Raw genomic sequence first — 19,435 nt, 5'->3', positions numbered from 1 at the left:
GTGGGGAGGGGGTTCCAACCGACGCGTCCCACGTGACCGAGGGGGCGGGACCTAGCGCCCCCCAACACCGTGGGGGTGGGGGTGGGGGTGTGTGGCGCCCCCCTCCCCCGGACCGGCTACCTGCACCGGCGACTCGTCACATGCCGGCCGGAAGGGGCCCCAGGGCCGCTGCCGGGGGAAGGGGGCAGGTGGGGCGCGCCCGCGACCGCTCTGCCGCCATGGAAAAGTCGGCGCCGCCGCTGCTTGTATGTGTGCCCTCCCAGCCACCGTCCCCGGCGGCCCCGGACAGAAGAGGCGGGGATGACACAGCCACTGCCCCGCCCTGCCAGGCGAGAGGGGTAGAAGAGTGGTTCTGATCACGTGGTTCCCCCAGGTGGTGCGGGAGGCGGAACCTCCGGCGGCGGAACCTCCGGCGGGCTGACGTCACAAGGGCCTGGACACGCCCCCGCGACGCGAGCGCCTCAGTTGGGCTTAGGGCGTGGCATGCGGGGCTAGGTGTACTGGAGTGATCGTGTTGGCAGGCTCGGCTTGGTTCGGGTGTGCGAGCAGTGATTGTACAAACGTTCACAATGTGCCATAATGTTGGAGGCAGTTAATTGATGCAGCTTATGCAAAACCTACGTCACTCTCAGTGCTTTTAGGGTTGCTGTCAGCACTTCTTTATGACCAGGGATCCTGGTGTTCTCTGATAAACAAACGTCAGATTTAAAAAAAGTAACCCAAAATCCAGATTTTCCATGATTAAAATGAAACACCTCTATCTATCTGTCTGTAGTGGTGTTTCATTTTAATCATGTTAAAATGTGAGCCTTGGGTTCCTTTTTTTTAATTTGATTTTTGGGGTTTTTTTAATCAGAGAAAACCTGCATCCCTGATTATGACTGCTTGCCTCAGAATACAGAAATGCTGCAACTTCGGTGACCCAGTTGTCACTTGGTCTTTGGCATGGTATAGTGAGCAGTATAAAGTAAAATGACTTATTTGACAGTGTAATTAGTCAGTGTATGATAGTTTTTTCAGCAAACATGATAATTTTGAGCTTGTAATATGGTAATTTTATATTTAAGACCTGGCAACGCTGTGCAGGGGCAAGGCAGTGGAGCATGAGGCAGTGGCTTATGCTGGCTGACAACCGTACAGGTGGGTGGATGGAGGGACTCACACACACCCCCTCACTGTAGGGGCCTTACATCTCTGTGTCACAGCCTGCCAGGAAGCCAGCCAAGCACCTCTGATTCAGTTAACCTCTAAGGTGCACCCACCTTCTGACCTGCCCGGTCAGCCCCCTTCCTGCATTCACATGCAACCCCTGGCCTGGTAAACCACATACCTCTTTCTTTTCCCTCCAGATCTTCTCCCCCCACAAGGTCAGCAGAACTGATGGTGGGGAATCTTCCCTCTCCAGAGCATCAGGAAATCTTAATACCAGGTTTGAAGTATTTTAATGGTAGTGTTGTGCCTGAGAAGCCAGAAATGATGGAAGAGGCAAGGATTTCTGAGGGGGACCTCTTGTATTAGATCAGCTTGGTCATTAGGATAAAGTTAGAGCTGCTTGTGAATGGAAGACGCTCATCCTTAGTGAAGGGAACTGAGGAAGAAGGTCTTGCATGCGAAAGCTTGTCTAACTTGAGCCCAATGACAAGATTTGGTCCAATAAAAGATCTCGCCCTCAGAAATCCTTGCCTCTCACAAGGTGCTTTAAATACCAAACAAACAGCGCTTGCTAAAGCGGAAAGCAGCAAGGGGCACTGTTGTGTTGGTCCCCTGCTTTTCAAACAGGAAGATACTGTTTTTGTCTCCCACTCTTTTTTTTGTGACATGATGCTTTCCACTCGATAAATGTTTCTATGCTGTCTCTTATGCACTGTATTTCATATACTTGCCTACATATCACATACTCCCCTGATCACTGCTGAGTACTCAGAAAACTGGCCCAGCAGTAGTACATCCAGCTTCTGCAGGGCACAACGTTTGGATCCAGTGTGTTTCTGAAATGCTTTAAGACTCTACGTATAATCCACTTTTTAAAGCTGGCTTGCTATCAATGGCTGTGTTCAGATGAGCACGGCTGTTTGTTTCCCCGGGGACAAGTAACAGTGGGTGGGGTACAGGAGACTGGTCAGCAACTGTGCTGGCCCCAAGCAGCCTTACCTGGAGTCCTGGGGGCCTTGGGGAGCTGCAGCTGCAGAGCTCCTGCAGTTGGGAGCCTGGCCAGCAGCTGGAATGTGGCTCTGGCCAGCCAGGCTCTGGTTTTGGGCAGCATGTGCTGCCACCACATGCTCTGCCCTGCTTGTTTTTTTGCCATGGTTTTTTTTGACCCTGGAAGTTCCTGGGGTGAAAAAACCCTGTGTTGCAAGGCAGCAGTGCACGCATGCCTGCATGTGCGGCATGTGGTGCTGCAAACAGGTCTGTGGCACCACATAGCACACATCCACGCTTGTCTGGAACGAGGTTAATAAATTTAGGAAAAAGATGCACGTCAAAAAATACAAGTGACAAGTTCTGTACAGGAAACCATTATGTCATGGCTATTACCTTTACAGATGGGGATGGACCCTATCCTGCTTTTTGTCCTGTGCCGCTAATTCTTGTTCTCATCTTTCCAACCTCTCTTATGGGCAGTCTTGACTCCCTTTTGGTGTTTCGTATACGGTTCCATCAGTTTTATTTAAACAGGGAGTCTTTGAGGCAATTCACAGCATTGTGCTTCTTCATCAAGTTATGTGATTTAATTTGGGATCAAGAGCACACCTCTCTGTAATGAAAGTAAATTCTCGGTCTATTTTATTTCATAGTGCTACCCCAATGTCACACCTGGTCTAAAAATCATATTAAACTTTCACTTCATTTGCATGTGGAAAATCTGTTTATTACCAAAGGAAGAAAACGTGGGGGTGGATTTTTTATATATCCTTTTATTGTAAAAGATGTTAAAGGGTTTTTTTAACTCCTTTATCCAGCTCTAAAGTGGATCCGTATAATCATAGTATCAAGTGCACTCCATGCACTATAACACTGCAATACAAAACAGAGCTGCATGCAAGTGCATTAGAACAGATAAACTTTAGCGTTCTAAGTGTTAAAGAAATTGCCTAGAAGTATACTTGATACTAAAACTGACTTGGTTTGTTCTTGGGCAGGTCTTCTTTTGCTATTCAAAATGGGAAATTGTCAAGAAAAATAAGTACAAAAGCAGATGTTACATCCATGGGCAGTTGTAGGATTTTGAAAAGGGGGTTGCAGATAGTGTGGCATATACCACAACACACATTTTTCTCCGGTTAGTAAAGTTTCTAATTTCTTTTTAATAGGCAAGGGACCTTGGACTGCATTGTTCAGTTTAAGATTAAAACAAAAATAAATACAACTTTACTGGAAAGTACATTCATTTGCTCTCTCATATATTATGTATAAGACGACAACACACTAGGCAAAAATAATCAAAAGATGTTTCATTAGCCTTGCCATCGATTAGAATGAAAGGCACATATCTTTCTGATTCATAAAACAAAATCTAGCCTTCTTGAGCATCTTAACAGCACATCCAGTGCTTTCCTGAAAGTTATTTCCACACTTGAGTTAATGTTTCTAGTTTATGTAAAAAGCAGTCTGCAGGGCTGTGAAATAGTAGTTACATTACAAGGAGCAGCTAAAAGGCACCAGAATTGTGGAACAAAGGATAGCTTTATTAGTGGAACCATTAAAAACCATTAAAATGGAGGGAGGGACTTTAACACTTGTGGCATAGAGACTTTAAAAAGAATCAGATGTATTAGAAATTAAAATGAGCCAGGAACTAAAGCAACTCCCTCACTGCTGCCTGAAGAGAAATGTTGATGTCACTGCCAGGCAGTTGTTTTTAAACTTTGGGGTTGAGCAGGAATCAAATGGGGGAGGGTGCAACTGCATTACTGCACCCCCTCTGGACCCACCCCTGGTTATAGCCTCATCCACACAAATTTATACTTTTAAAATAAAAAAAAATCTATAATTTACTAGAGCAAAGGTTTACAATTCCCATTTATTATCAATCACCTAGGAAGTATATTGAAAATGTACACCATGTATACTGTTAATCACTTTAGTGGTTAAAATTTACAGCATGAAAGAATGATTGATTAAGTACCTATAATATACTTGGCTTACACCAGCTCTAATCAATGCCCATTTTGGTAACATAATCCCCTCTGTCCAAAAATGCTGCAAAAATTACAACCATCCTTTGACCAAACTATACAGGAGCTTTCAGGAAACAAACATGAAATATATTTGTTTCCTACCTACATAGGAATCCTTCCTACATATTTTTTTCAAGGGACTTAAGGTACTACTCCTTTCAGTCACATATGCTTGCTGCTGCTTCTTTCCAAACTTGTCTGAGCTTGTTCACAAGAAGTTCAGCCTTGCCCATTTCATCATGCATTGTTCATTTATTTCGAAGCCAGAAAAATGCTTTGTAACATGAGGTATTCAGAGCATCTCTAAATAAACTCTTAGCAAGTTTAAACAGTTGTGTTAGCTGCCCCATTGAGAATCATATTTTTAAGGGTGAATGAGAGGCAAACTAATCCATTTTTACAATACAATTTTGTATTTCATTCCCATCCCCAAAGTAATTCACCTGTGCAGTCTCACTGGATTTCACAATGAAGATATACCTATAGTTTTGGAGGACTGGGACCTATAGTTTCTGGTCTACTGTCTTTGACTTATTTTGCTCCCTATACACTGCCCCAAGAGACACAGATAAGCAGCTGCTCACATGTTCCTGGCTGAATAGACCCCTTGTGTGGTCAGTTCCCAGCAGGCAGAGACAAATATTGATGACCTTCTGTGTCACACTTCCCATCCCACACACCTGGAGAGACAATTCTGATATAAGGGCATAGGTATCCTTGCTGCTATCTGGTGTGTTGCTCCTTGGAGGACTCTTACCAGATGGTGGAGTTTTAGCGCACCCCCCAAGAGAATCTTAAATTCAGTAAGTTCTGTGGCTGTGTTAAATTGAACAGGGAGTCTAAAAGCTCTCTGATGGCCCTCTCTCTGTGGCACTTAGCATGACAGTGAACAGAGTAAAAAAAATGTAGAGCCAAGATTATGATAGTAGTATGCCATGCCCACATTATCCCAGGTGTTACTCTTTCCTGAGCATCTTCACCAACATGAGCAGTACAAACATAAATTATCTCGCAGCAGCTGTGATGTCTCCACTCCTTACTAATAGTAAAACTCATGACTGCAAATTTGCCAAAGCTACCTATCAATATGAACATTTTGCTTTCATTTATTTGAAACATTGTCATTCACTGGAGAATTAAAGGAACACGGCCAAGGTTGATGGGCTCCAAAATCCACAAGCAGTGAGTGGAAAAGAGAGCAACAGGTTAAATATGCAATGGCATTTGATTCAACACTGCACTTCAGACTCTTGTAACTTTCAGTTTAGAATGAGGGACAGTAATATGCCTCTTAATTTTAATAGGGAAAGAAAAAGGAAACGATGGTGTCAATTTGGGCCTTTAATTGCTCTTCCTCCCCTCTCATTTTTGTCGAAAGAATTTTTAGGGACTTGTTGACAGGGAGGTAATTTTCTTCCATTGACAGCAGTGGTGAAAGCTGTAGCATAGACAGAGCAGAGCCCAGCTGTTTTTCAAAGTGATGCAAACAATGTCAGCTACCTCTTCCAGTAGGGTTCCCATTATTAGCATCAGGATGGAGCTGCACCCACAGAAGAATGACAGGTCTAAATTTTCCCAGTAAGCACACATTCTTAAAGTTCTTATTCTGCATCTTATTTCCTATTTAAAAGGTTCAAATGATCATGCATGGGGGATCAAGTGTCAACCTCCATATTTTCTTATGCTTTACATCTGCAATATTGACATGTTTGAACACCAAACAGTGCCCAGGTACATGTTCCAGAATGTCTACACTAATAGTTATACTTACCTCACACAACGTTTCATTTTTCACAGAAGTTATTTTCCTTTTTAAAATAAATCCAACTTTGATCTACGGTACCACTGGCAGAGCCCTTTAAACATAGGTACAATATGAACTGAAAACATCTCTCCTGCTCATAAATCCTGCATTTGGAAAGATACACTTGATATTCACCCATCTGGCTGCCTGTACTGGCTACTCTCAAGAAGGTGCAAGTTTCACTTTAGCATAGGTGTCAAATGAAGGCAGAATGAAATGGCCACCCAGCATAATTTTCCAAGTGATTTATTCTGCAAGAAGCTCCTGAGACTGTAAGTTTAGATTGGTGACAAGCGCCTTCTTACATCGATGATTGCTTGCAGACACACATTGAACTATAGGGCGAGGCATTTATCATTACAAAAAAGGCTACTTATTACCAACAAACTAGTTTTCAGGAGTGCATGGAACAGCAGGTTGTGATTTTTAAAACAGAGATTGCAAAGAACTTGAAAGTACTGAGAGGCCTTTATACAACAAGAAAAATGTTTGATTTGCCTTTAAAAAAGGTTCAGTGGTGGTAGCACATTAAAGGCTTGACCTCTTTGTTGATGTCACTATCTGGCAGTCCTTTGTGAACTAGTGAATTTGGTCTTCCATACAAGTACACAGGGAAAGAGAAGGCTTCTATAATAACAAGGTAGGACTCCTAGCTTTATGGAAAGGCAGGAGAAATTATTATGGTTCATGGGACAGAATTGTAGCACATTACCTAACCCTTAAATTCTAATTTTTTTCTCCATTACAAGAAGTGGACCAGGGGAAAAGTCACAAAACAAACATTGAGCTAGAAATAAGGTATTTATTTCAAAACATTACAGGTTAATAAATATGTTAGGTATCAGAAAACTTAATAAATAGCTTCTTATAATTTACATAAGGTAAATACAACATGCCTATAACTATTTTTAAAAAGCAAAGGGAGTAAGCTGGACTTACAAGCCATTAACAAATCTATATACACAAAATTTGGAAGCTAATAAAATAGTCCATTTTCATATCACCTGTAGTAACTATATTGCAATAACATTCAAGCAATCAAACCTATGACACTGTATTTATTTCCATCTACTCTTCCACATCCAACTGAAATTTTACAAAACAGAAAACACATAAATGGGAATCCCCTAATTTAAAAAGCAGGTAATTAAACAGTACCCTTTATTTTTAATACATTTTCTTCCCACAGTGAAAACCACCTAACTCCCCCGCCCCCCACGCACACTATTTTGCAACTCTTAAATATTCTCCCCCAACTTTGAAAAGTGTTCTGAAATTTCCTTTCCTAATTTGTCTTTGTAATCTTTCCATTTCAAAACTGGTGTATGAAATACTTTGGCACTTGTCTTTGTGTAGCTCCTGACATCATTGGTGCCAAACGATGTATACACTGATGTATTCTGCAGCATTTTGCCACACGTTCACTGGCCCCAAGGGGTTAATTATAATGACTAATCTTGAGGACAGGAAAGTAGGTATAATTAAATAAGCATTTGTTTTAAAAGTGAACTTCAGCAGTTCAACTGATTACACTTAAGGATAGTATAGGATGAACTCTAAAACCTATAATGTCCTATTGTTTAGGTAAGAAGGTGGAAGAAGCATATTGTGCAAACTTAACACCACCTTTCAGTGCACTACTTGTAGGTTCTTATATTTGTTTTCTTGAAGTCTTTCTTGTAATACAAAAACTTCTTTATCTTAAAATAAAGAGGAAAAGTAAAGCTTACAGCAGGGGTGGGCAAAATGCGGCCCGGGAGGCTGGATGCAGCCCACCAGGCCATTCTATCTGGCTCGCGGGGCCCCTAAAAAATTTAGAAAATTAATATTTATCTGCTCCTGGCTGCCTATCATATGGCCCTCGATGGCTTGCCAAAACTCTCCTCAAAATAACTGCCCACCACTGGCTTACAGTGTCCGTTATTTCAACAAACAAAATCCAGTGTTTTCACTTTCAGTGCTAGTTACTTCAGAAAAAGACATAGATGTTTGTTTTAAACCAAGATTATTATTAGGAAGCATTACTTATCAAACTGTGTGATATGACAGATTCTTATTCGTATTAGTTTCAGGTCGTTAATAAATAGGCTTTATTTACACAGATAGTATCCTGGAAAGTTAGTTCAACAGATGTCTGCTCTGGACATTTTGCTTTTTACACACAAGTATTTAAGATGTAACAAATATGTTTTGGTTGTATCAAAAAAGGTTTCTATACTCCTATTAGATGCTTGAGGGCTTAACACACATGAAAGATAATGGGCCTACATGTGTAACTCCTCCATACATTGAAAGGATGATAGATCAAACTGGGTAAGAGCACTGTATATGTAACTGTATTTGATAAATACAATAGAAGCCAAAGGCTCACCATGAAACTTCCTTCAGTGGGATTAGATTTATTTTAATGCATTCCCATATAGACAGTCCACTTTACAATCTGTGTCTATATATAGCCTCTGTCATTTCTGCATTGGAATCTGAATCAATTTAAGAAACCTGGCTCTTGCCTGGTAATGTAAATACCTTATAGAGCAACCTGAAGAGGGGGGACCTTTGGAAGAAAGACCAAGACTCAGGAGACAACTATGTACATTTGTTCCCTGAGATGATGGAACTGAAATGTATTATTCCAAGGTGCTAACTTGTCTTGAGATGGTGGGGAAAGAAGAGAGGAGGCTTAACAGTTCAGTTTGACATTGCCATCTTTCAACCAGATAAGCAATATGAAAGATCCAGAAAATGTAAGAGGTTTCCAATAAGGGGAAGGAGGGACCAAATTACATCGACAGTGACGATAACATAGAAAATATCCATATTTTTCTAACAGTAGAATTGCACCAGATTCAGGCAAAGACGAAATAAGAACAAACATAGCTATTTGCTGAACAAAGCGTAGCAAAAATAAAGATTTTCATTATTTTTCATGATGTAAAAGGTGGCAGGTATAAACAGTGTGCAAGGCCACTAGAAACTTTATGTCACGTATGCTGGCTTTTGGCATCTCCATTTTACAAAAGTGGATAGTTGGGCATATTGAGAAGCTCATCGTATCAGTGATGAGCTGGAAAGAAGAAAGAAAGTTCCTGCAGAAACGTATCAGCCCAGAGAATATTTGGAGAACCAAAGAATATCTCTGCTATTTCATCTCCCCCTGCTGAAAGCTTGGTTTTGTGATACATGAAAATGTTAGATTAGACAAGGTAGTCATGATTTTCTTTTTTAGACTATCACTTTAATATGTGCATAAGCACCTAGCATAGGCACTTTCTTCTTATGTAAAAATAAATAATTAGCGAATAGAAATAAATAAATACATACATATGTATATAGCCTAATAAAATCTACAATGAGATGACGGTCATTTTCACTTTGACCTAAGGAATTACGTGAATTGAAGTCCACAGAACTTAAAGCCTGATACCAAATCTTTTGAAAAGATGTTTTGACTGCTTCCAAGAATTTTCATGATTTGAATAAGTGAATTACCACACATCTATTTTGTTAGGATCCCGGTTTCAAGCAGTCAAAATGGAACTACTTCCACAAAGTATGATCGCTCTTCAGTCACAAAGATATCTTGTCACAACTGATACCATGTAGCTGAGATCTCTTCTTACATTTTTATTCAAATTTGACAGACTTAATATTTCCTCGTACAGGATTATAATCCTCCCTGGAAAGCAAGAATCCCCCCTTATAAACGGGTTCTAAATGCACAAAGATGGTCTTCTGTTTGTTGATGTTCTGTTTTCTGTGTTGGCCAAATATTATAAGATATATTTCTATTATTTCTCATGTTCAAATCAACATAACTGGAATTTCTGGTTATAAAATTGTCTGACCTTTCCATTATACACCAAAAGAGTCACTTGGATTCAACACTGGCATTATCAACCCAGACATGTAAAAAATCATGCACCAGGCTACCCAAAGTCGTGACACTGGCTTAAAAATAATTCTTTTGGAATTCAGTTTTCAGATTTTTGTGCCTTTGTGGTTTATTGAGGTCACATGTTCATGCTTCATAAGGACTAGCAACTTCTTTATATTTCTAAATCAAAGTGGAGATTCTCAAGATGTCACATAATAAGAGGATCTTGTTTTTTGAAGAAAACAATTATCATAACTTTTAATTTAAAAAAAACGGTCACAAGAGTTGACAACAGTTATTCCCCTAATAACCAAGATTTGTATTATCTATAGCTTGCCCATACAGTTCCATACAGAATACTATTCTTGGTTTCTTGTTAAAAAGTTACTGCTGGAATCTTCTCGAATACTGATGAGCGAACACCTGTTTTGCCTTGCAAGAGACTCCGTATGGACAGATGTTCAGTTCTGTTATACGCTTCCAAATCTAGCCTTACTGCCTATCTTAAGATAAAAGAACTCCCTCCTTCATTTTCAAGCCTTTTGTATGCCTTTGTGACACCATTACATAGATAATGACAAATTAAAATGCTACGGAAACTGAGGGCAAAAACTGAGACACCCTTCTAAATACTGCTATTGAAATTGAAAAATTCCTGTTTTTCTTCAAGGGAGTATCCTGTAACCCAGGTGATCTAAACTAATCTGTTCAGAATCATTCCGAGCATCACTTGAGCAACTTGTACCAGCCCTTTAGATGCTATTGCTGGGCTAGCACCTACATTTCTGAAATACTGGATATGAATGTTTGCATACAGATTTACTGGAACCTTGTCTTGCTGTTTTCACACCCTGCAACCCTTCTCCCTGTCCCTGCAAAATAACCACACAATCTTCTTTGCTCATGAGTGCGCCAGTTCACAGGCTGATCTGTTAATAGGCAAACTAGCTATATATAGCTCCATTTATTCAGTACTGTTCGGAAGAAATCTTGTCAATTGAGCTACTTTATGATAGTTTCTAAAGTTCAGTTAAGTAACTGGAATTTGCACTGTTGAACTACTGTAAAAAGACCTCTCCTTATTAAACGTACATAAATGCAGAAGCTACCAAAGCACCTTGGAATAACTTCAGATTTGCAAACCAGTGTAGAAACACGCTGCTCTTGTTGGCTCCTGACATGTTTATAATTTGTACACAGCTACATATTACAGACAATGAAACTGAATTGTTCTAACTTGTATAGGTGTCAGATACACATACATTTAAATTAAATAATAACATTAGATTACAAAGGCACTGAAGTTGTTCTGAGCTGTTTACATATAATCCACCATGTATGCAGAAAGTCTGGACACCACTTTCACATTCTTCATACTCTTCCTGTCCTTTAATTATTACCAGCTCTTGGATAAATGCTGTACGTCTTAGTGCACTTAAAAAAAGTTATGAATAAAAATGCATACCTGTAATCTGGATGCTAGCATCATCTAGTAAATCATTAGTGGAGAATTTTAAGGGTTAAATGCACTGATCTGTATTGAGGATTTAATTTAGAATTCCCCAGTGTCTTCAACCCAATGTCAGTCCAAATTGCAGAGGCAAGTTACAGTAAGAAGAACAAACCTACAGCCCACAGTTCAATCAGCATTTGTTTAAAATTCACAGCCTGGACAGTGAACACACTGCTATACTAAGGAGATTGACAGAATTGTCAATCGCTTCATTTTTTTTTTAAGGGGAAATATCACTCCTGAAAGGTGCCAGATTGAGTGCATTAGAAACTGATGTTTTCTATCTACAGAACCAGCACATCACAGGCAATCATAATGTAAGCTCTCCCACTGAGGCCTGCCAGAATGTCCTCAAATCTTTTCTAGATGGACCACCTTTTAAGATGAGAAAACACAACAGTCTCTATGCCGATTCAATCCTTAGCCTTTCTACTGAGATGGTTAGCAATGATACTAATTAATGCCACTTTTTACAGTGATTTTGGGGTATGCAAACAGTCCAGGAGAAACTGGATGGAGGCCACCCACTCATTTCACATAGGCCAAAGTATTAAATGGTAACATATGCCAACATGTACCGTATTTGAACCAGTGACCTAGAAATGAAAGGCTTTCTATCATTCCCTGAGCCATCCAGTCCTCTCAAATCAGATTTTAATCTGTCTTCATGTTAGGTTTATTCAAATCCCCAATACTGAAGTTGAACTCCTTGAAGACTTGTATAAGAACAATTCCAATAGATACTGTAGTGAATCCACAGGCCATCCCCAAGAAATCTACTACTCCCACATTACTCCACTCCCTGAAAAGGATGGCTGAGGCCAGCAGGACTAAAGTGGTGAACACGACGTAGTAGATGGCACCAAACACAGAGGAGTCAAAACATTCCAGTGCCTTATTGATGTATCTGAACTGAATGATGATGCTACATCCTAGTACTGCCAAGAGAACCAAACAGAGATACAAGGCTCTTTGACTTGATGGATTATTGTGAAAGATATCTTGAGCAGCCAACCCAATGCCTTTCGTGCTGGGCACAGTAAAACTGCCCAATAGGGAACAAATACTGATGTAAACCATAATATTAGTGGGTCCATGAGCTGGTGCTATCCAGAAGATAAGCAGTAGGAGCATGACAAGTACTATGCAGAGGTAGCCCACGAACACTGAAAAACAAAGAAGAAGAGAAGGTAGTAGCAAGGTAAAATTGTTCCACAGGGTAATTTCCTATTAAAAGGGTTAATTTTGAACATGGTCATAGAATGTATTTTTATTCGTAAAGCTGAAGATATATCAAATACAAAACAAAACCCTCTGACATTTGTTAAATCTGTATACTGATGCCATTTTCCCCCTCTTTGAATAGAACAAATAATTGTGTATTAAAACTCACTGTTTCACATTTTAACTTGAATTAAGGTGCACAGCTTTCCCTGCACCCCCAATTAAATCTCCAATATAGAAATGGTGGCAATAAAACCACATCCATAATGATGGGCTGAATGAACTTCAGAGCATAAATAGGTCCCATTAAAGTCAATGTGATAAACAGATATAGTTACTGAACTAGGTCTCATACAGTTGCAAAATAGGTGTGTACCTCTTCATTATGTAAATTAGACTGGTGAAAAATATTTCACATTTCAATATTTTTAAAAGGGGCATTCTTTAACAAGTTGATTTTAGTTGGACTTAAATTTTAAAATCACTACAGTTATTTTCTTTACTCAGTAACAACTTACAAAGTGCAACACTTGAGTTTGAGTTTCTTTTACTCAAAGTGAAACTACAAATGTAACAGAGTTACCAATTTAGATTTTATGAAAGAACAGTGAAAGCAGCCTTAGCATCCGTGAAGCCTGGTCAATGTGCTGGCTGGCTGGCTAGCAGAGAAGGAAGGATTTACAACAGTGGTTACCAACCAGTGGATCTTGATCCACCGGTAGATCCTGGAGCCGCTTGCGATAGATCTCGGAGACTCTTGAAGTCTATCTGAGGCTGGAGTTGGGGGCTGAGTGCCTGTGTGTATGCATGTGCATGCCCCGCGGGGCCCAGCAGGTCAGCCCATGGGGGAGGGAAGGGGCAGAGGCTACATCGAGGCCCCCGTGGTAAGTGACTGTGCTGCAGGGGCAGGAGCAAGTTGAGTGGGGCCCTGACCAGATGGGACTTACCTGCTGGGGAGGCATGCCCCAAAATAAATTTTTTCTCCCTCTGCCTCGATCTGCCCCCCTTCCCTCCCCACAGACTTACCCGGGGGTGGGGATTGGCGGGTGGCAGCAGAGCACAATAGATCTTGGGACGCTTTTGAATTCCACATGTAATCTCCTACTTACAAAGGTTGGAGACTACTGGTTTACAAGCAATTCTAGTGAATCTCCAAGAAGGAAAATAATTTTGTGGGTTAATCTAGCAGCACATTTTACATCTTTAATGGAAAAAATCTAGTTGCAGTATAATTGCTATTTTCTATAAGTTTATCATGAAAACATTCTGTTGCACTTTAAAAACCATTGTATAACTAGCTAATAAGTAAGATTTTACCTGCAAGCATTTTTCTGTTAAGAACAAAATAAGCCCCTGAAAGTGCACTTTTGACTCTTCCAATAATAAAACCTTATAACCCTTTTCAAACCTGTAGAAAATAGGTTACTAGCTCAAATTACTGGCATTTTTTGTTTCTTTACTTATAAAACCATAAAAACCTATTTACATTTTTTAAATTAACATGCAAAACTGATGTGACTTTTGATTGTGGAGAACACACAAAATACTGAATAGAGAAGGAGTTTAAAGCACTAATAAAATACATTTCAGAATACTGCTACCTTGAAAACTGAGCCTTTAATTCTTGTTTAAGATTAGATCTGTCCTCTACAATGAATACTTAGCATTTCTCTCCTGGCAGAATGCCACTGCAATGTCAGTTTGTATGGATAGCAGATGATCCCACCTGTATGGGAGAATCCTTATGTGGCAGTGGATCAAACATCGCTCATATCTCACCACTCTCTTTACTTTCAGTCCCATCCTTTCAACCCCTTGACACAGGGGGACATAATCCCCAGTGGCCCCCAACTTGCAAAATGTACCTCAGAAGTCAGTGGTTATTGAGGTAAAGCAGCCAAAAACAAGCTGACTCCAGGCCAGCACTAGAATCAGGAAGCTACAAACTCAGATTAGCCCAGGATCATAACCTCTAGTTTTGATTTTCTTTGCTTTGTTTGTTGTCTGGTTTCTAATTGATGACAGATTGTTGCCCTTTAATCCACAACAATTTCATTTCCTTAATTAATAGACTCATGATAGATGCTTTCAAGGATCACAATATTTAAGATTATCCCATGTCTCAGAAGGATAATTAAGCTTTTAACTCAGTTGCTTTGGAGAATTTTACTTAAAAGGTTTATTGAAAGACCAGCTAATATCTAGTTTCTCCTTTCTCTGATACTGTGGTGGCACGCTCCCGGAATTCTAGTTGGCTGCACAGAGGCCATACAGGTTTGTCCCTATTGTATTGTGTTTTCCTAGGAATATGTAAGTCTTAGCATCACTAAAGTTGGTACCCCACAGAGGCATGCAAGTTCCTAGATTATCTCACTTGAGCATGCTATCAAGATGTTGTAAGAGATGGAAGTACCTGGATTTGTAAGTTTTTCCTCAAGCTCAGCCTGAGTTGTTACACTCTCAGATTTTGGAGAATGGATTATGAGAACAACAGAACCAGCACAGCTCAGCAGACATCCCAGCTTGCCAAGAATGTTGAGCTTTTCTTTCAGTAAGTAAGAAGCTAAAATGGAACTTTCACAAAGAAGAAGAAAATTAAAATGTGAAATTAAAGTAGTTGGGGTGCTAGAGATTTTTTGGGCCGATACCGATAACTGATTTTTAAGGAGGCATATTGGCTGATACCGATCCGATTTCCGATTGAGCTGTGTGCAGCTGGTAAGTCCGTTGTGGTAAAAGGGGAGGGAAGGGGTGTTGGGGCGGCAGATCAATGCCCCCTGCAGTGAGCGAGGGAGAGGGCATGGGCAGGCGCTCCCCAGCTGGGGCAGGGCACGGACATGAGTGGGGCAGCTCATATACCAGCTGCCCGGCATGCAGGACAGAGCCATGGCTCCTTGGGAGGACATGAGGAGGTCGGGGGGAGGGTGCCCCCAGATCTGCACAGGGCAGACAGGCTGCAGCTGTGGGCTAGAGCTGGGGCTGTGCTGGGCTCTTCTCGGTGGGGGCTGGGCTCAGGGCGGGGCCTACAGAGAGGGCTGCAGCCCCTCCAAATTTTGCCACACCCCCAGTGCTGCTGCAAGCCTGGTGCAGCCCTGGCTCTTCCTGGCATGTGGGTGGAAGTGGGGCGTTGAGCCAGGGTTATGCCAGGTGACTGGAGGTGCTGGGAGCAGAGCTATGGCAAAATCTGGGGTGCCTGCAGTCCCCTCTGTAGCCCCCGCCCTGAGCCCAGGCCCCGCCAAGAACAGCCTGGCAGAGCCCCAGCTCTAACCCGCAACTGCAGCCTGCCCACCCTGCCCTATGCATATCTGGGGGCACACACCCTCCCCTCTGTGCCTTTCTGGGATGCAAGCAGCAGCAGGAGTCATCCTCCCTGGTGGCTCCATCCCATGCCCTGTCCCCTACTCCCTCCCTCACCATGGGGGGGCATTGATTTGCCCTCCCATGTCCCTTCCCACCCCCCTCCACTTCCACTACAACAGATTTACCAGCTGCATGCAGCTCTGCTCCTTGCTGCCCGAGTGCTGTACTGTGGCTGCGCACATGCACAAGCATTTATCAGCCAAATTATCAGCCACATCAGGTCAATTTCCAATACACGTAATTTGCTTTATAACAGTACCAATCCGATATCGGACCGATGTATCAGTGCACCTCTACAAAGCAGTCATACATTTAAAACTCCCAGACTCAGCAACGGTACTCTTCACCTTCCAAGTTTCTTTTTAAGACTAATATTCAAGTCTTCATGTAGCCCCAATAATGTGTTTCTGCCTTGACCCAAGCTGGAGAAGCAAGACAAAAAATTAGGGGTGCACTGATACAGATTCTTTGGGCCGATACTGACAGCTGATTTTTAAGGAGGTATATCAGCAGATACCAAGCTGATTTCCAATAAATATGCAACCCAGCAGATCGAAGAGCAGTGTCTGGCTGGTAAGTCTGCTGTAGTGGAAGGGGAGGGGGAAGGGGAGGGGTGTGGGGGGCAGATTGAGGCCTCTGCAATGAGGTAAGGAGTGGGGCAGGGCATGGAATGGAGCTGCAGCTTGTCCGGGGGGCGCAGGGATGGGGGTGGCTCCTGCTGCTTCACGCACCCCAGGACATGAGAGACGTATGCCTCCCAGATCTACATGTGGGGCAGGGTGGGGTAGGCTGCCTCTGCGGGCTGGGGCCAGGGGCTGCACCGGACCCTTCCTGGCGGTGTTAGGCTAGACTGCGCTCAAGGCAGATGGCAGTGGCAGTGGGAGGGGGGTTGGGCTGCACCCCCCGATATCTCCCTCCCAGTGCCACCACCACACCCACCCTTAGCACAGCCCGGCCCAGCCTCCCAGGGTGTGTGCAGCTGCAGGAGCTGCCCCTCCCTCCCTGCACCCCCCAGACGAGCTGTGGCTCCATCCCGTGCCCCACCCCCACTCCCTCCCTCACTGCAGGTGCCTCAATCTGTGCCCCCATGCCCCTTCCCTTCCACCACAACAGACTTACTAGCTCAACGCAGCTCTCCAAGCTGCTGGGCTGCACTCCTAGTGCCGTGCATGCTGTGGCTGCATGCATGCATGGGGCATCTATTAGCCACATTATCAGCCACATCAGGCAAAAAAGCTGATTTCCAATATAGTCAATGTTCTTTATATCGATACCGATTTAATATCGGACCAATGTATTGGTGCACCTCCACAAAAAATTAGTTCAATCTACACCTCATTTAAACCTGATGTCTCAGCTAGAGCAAAAGGACAACTATGCAGCAGACACTCATGTCCACCCATCTTGGTTACTAATACCACAAGCCAGATTCAAACAAGCAAAGAGCTTGTATTCTTTCTTACAACAACACAGCATTTTTTGAGCTTCTGCACACATATAAACCTGATGTTAACACTAAATGAAAGCAGGGCAGGCATTAACAGGAAGCCTTCTCAGAGATTAGAAAGATGGGCTAAATCCCATAGGATGAAATTCCATTTGGATAAATATACTAGGATTTTAGGTAGTGGGAGAGAGGAACAACATGGAGCAAAAAAAGGGGGAAAAAACCCATACAGTAACAAGAAAAGGAGTCTATGACTGCTAAAAGATAAAACATAAGGGTGAAGAATGCTAATAAGAAGGAACATTTTGTTCTTCTCGGGAGACATTTTGTTTGATCTGTTGTTTTCAGCATATACATAATACATTATTATACCTCATTGAAAAGCTAGACATAACATTCAAACAAAAATAAGTAAATCAAATTCTTACCCAAATGGAACACCAAGAGCTCCTAGCGGAGTCACTAATACAGTAGGAACTGCAGTGTAGGCCAAGAAATTCCCTATTTGACCAAGAGCCACTGTTAAGAGAATCACAAAACAGACCTTTAATTTTTTCAGTGAAACGGAGTAAAGTAAAGCTGCCTGATGATAGCTCATAAAAACTAAGCTGACTGAAAGAAAGATCACACTAAACTGCTATAATCTGACAACAACTTGGCTAATACATTCCCTTACTTCAATCATAAAGGATTTATTTTGAAATAATATTTTTAAAAGTTTTTGTATAAAAACCAAAAAAAAAAGTTTTTGTATCAAGAGGGTATCATCAATAACTCTGTTCCTTAATTTTTTTTTTCACAATTCAGTTAGGGTAAGACTGAAAAATTAGAATTGTATGAGTTATTCAAATTTCTGGGTGTATGGAGCTCTGAAATAAGGTGTCCAATGATCTAGAATTTAGAGTCTTATATTTGAACACAAACACATCTGCCATGACTCTCATAGCTCTAGTCTTCAAAAGGAATAAAAGGAAACCACTTAGCAGGAAAAAATAGTAATCAGATAAAAAAGCACATTGACAAAGACCCTTGTGTAATTAATTAGACATGATGAACCACATCACAACTGGTACACTAGAAGGCAATATTCAAGGTCTATCTTCAGGTAATATAACACAGAAGACAGCTATGACAGTTTATACCACCTGCCCGTCAGTCTCCTACCAAAAAAAAGAATTAAAATGTTATACAACAAGACAAGATAACTTAGGATCATAGGAAAGAAGGGCTGGGAGCGACCATGCACTCGTGGTGCTCTGGTGTGGTGCCAGAGGACTGGAAGAGGGCTAATGTGGTTCCCGTCTTCAAAAAGGGGAAGAAGGAGGACCCGGGAAACTATAGGCCAGTTAGTCTTACCTCGATCCTGGGCAAGCTTTTTGAGAGAATTATTCTGGCACATGTCCACGAGGGGCCAGCAGGGGAGGTCATGCTTAGGGGCAACCAACACGGGCTGATAAGTGGCAGGTCCTGTCAGACCAACCTGGTGGCCTTCTATGATCAGATCACCAAATCATTAGATGCAGGGGTAGCAGTGGACATAGTCTTCCTGGACTTTCGGAAGCCCTTCGACACTGTCTCTCACCCCGTTCTCATTAAGAAACTGGGAGACTGTGGTGTCGACACCCACAGTCAATTGGGTCACCAACTGGCTGGAGGGCCGCACCCAGAGAGTGGTGGTGGATGGGTCATTTTTGGCCTGGAGGGATGTGGGCAGTGGGGTTCCTTAGGGCTCAGTCCTCGGGCCTGCGCTGTTCAACACCTTCATCAGTGACTTGGACGAGGGTGTTAAAAGCACCCTATTCAAATTTGCTGATGATACTAAGATGTGGGGGGATGTGGGCATGCTAGAAGGGAGGAATAGGCTGCAATCTGACTTAGACAGGCTACGGGGTGGGCAGATGAGAATAGGATGGGATTCAACACCAACAAGTGCAAAGAGATGCACCTGGGGAGGAAGAACGAGCACCATACCTACAGGCTGGGGAACTCCCTTCTCGTCAGTGCAGAGGTGGAAAAGGATCTTGGAGTCGTCATT

General features: G+C 42.1%; 2 protein-coding genes across 3 annotated transcripts in view; both read right to left on the bottom strand.

Moving 5' to 3' along the window:
- The window catches only part of NIPA2 (non imprinted in Prader-Willi/Angelman syndrome 2), a 34,806-nt gene extending 34,491 nt beyond the window's left edge, over positions 1 to 315 (bottom strand). For both annotated transcript variants that reach the window (XM_019524181.1, XM_019524183.1), the window contains exon 1: positions 121 to 315. The gene's annotated coding sequence lies outside the window, so the exon portion shown is untranslated. The remainder of the gene's footprint in view (positions 1 to 120) is intronic.
- Positions 316 to 9,200: 8,885 nt separating this feature from the next.
- Positions 9,201 to 19,435, bottom strand: part of NIPA1 (non imprinted in Prader-Willi/Angelman syndrome 1) — a 33,267-nt gene continuing 23,032 nt past the window's right edge. The window contains exons 3-5 of the mRNA XM_019525147.1: positions 17,829 to 17,919; positions 15,007 to 15,167; positions 9,201 to 12,535 (exon numbers count right to left, since the gene is read on the bottom strand). Coding sequence (XP_019380692.1) covers positions 12,024 to 12,535; positions 15,007 to 15,167; positions 17,829 to 17,919 — 764 coding nt within the window. The 3' untranslated portion in view covers positions 9,201 to 12,023. The remainder of the gene's footprint in view (positions 12,536 to 15,006; positions 15,168 to 17,828; positions 17,920 to 19,435) is intronic.

The sequence above is a fragment of the Gavialis gangeticus genome, unplaced genomic scaffold (assembly GCF_001723915.1).
Source record: "Gavialis gangeticus isolate Ggan-Ray unplaced genomic scaffold, GavGan_comp1, whole genome shotgun sequence".
NCBI classification, from domain to species: domain Eukaryota; kingdom Metazoa; phylum Chordata; order Crocodylia; family Gavialidae; genus Gavialis; species Gavialis gangeticus.
This window is presented reverse-complemented; position numbering and strand designations above follow the sequence as displayed.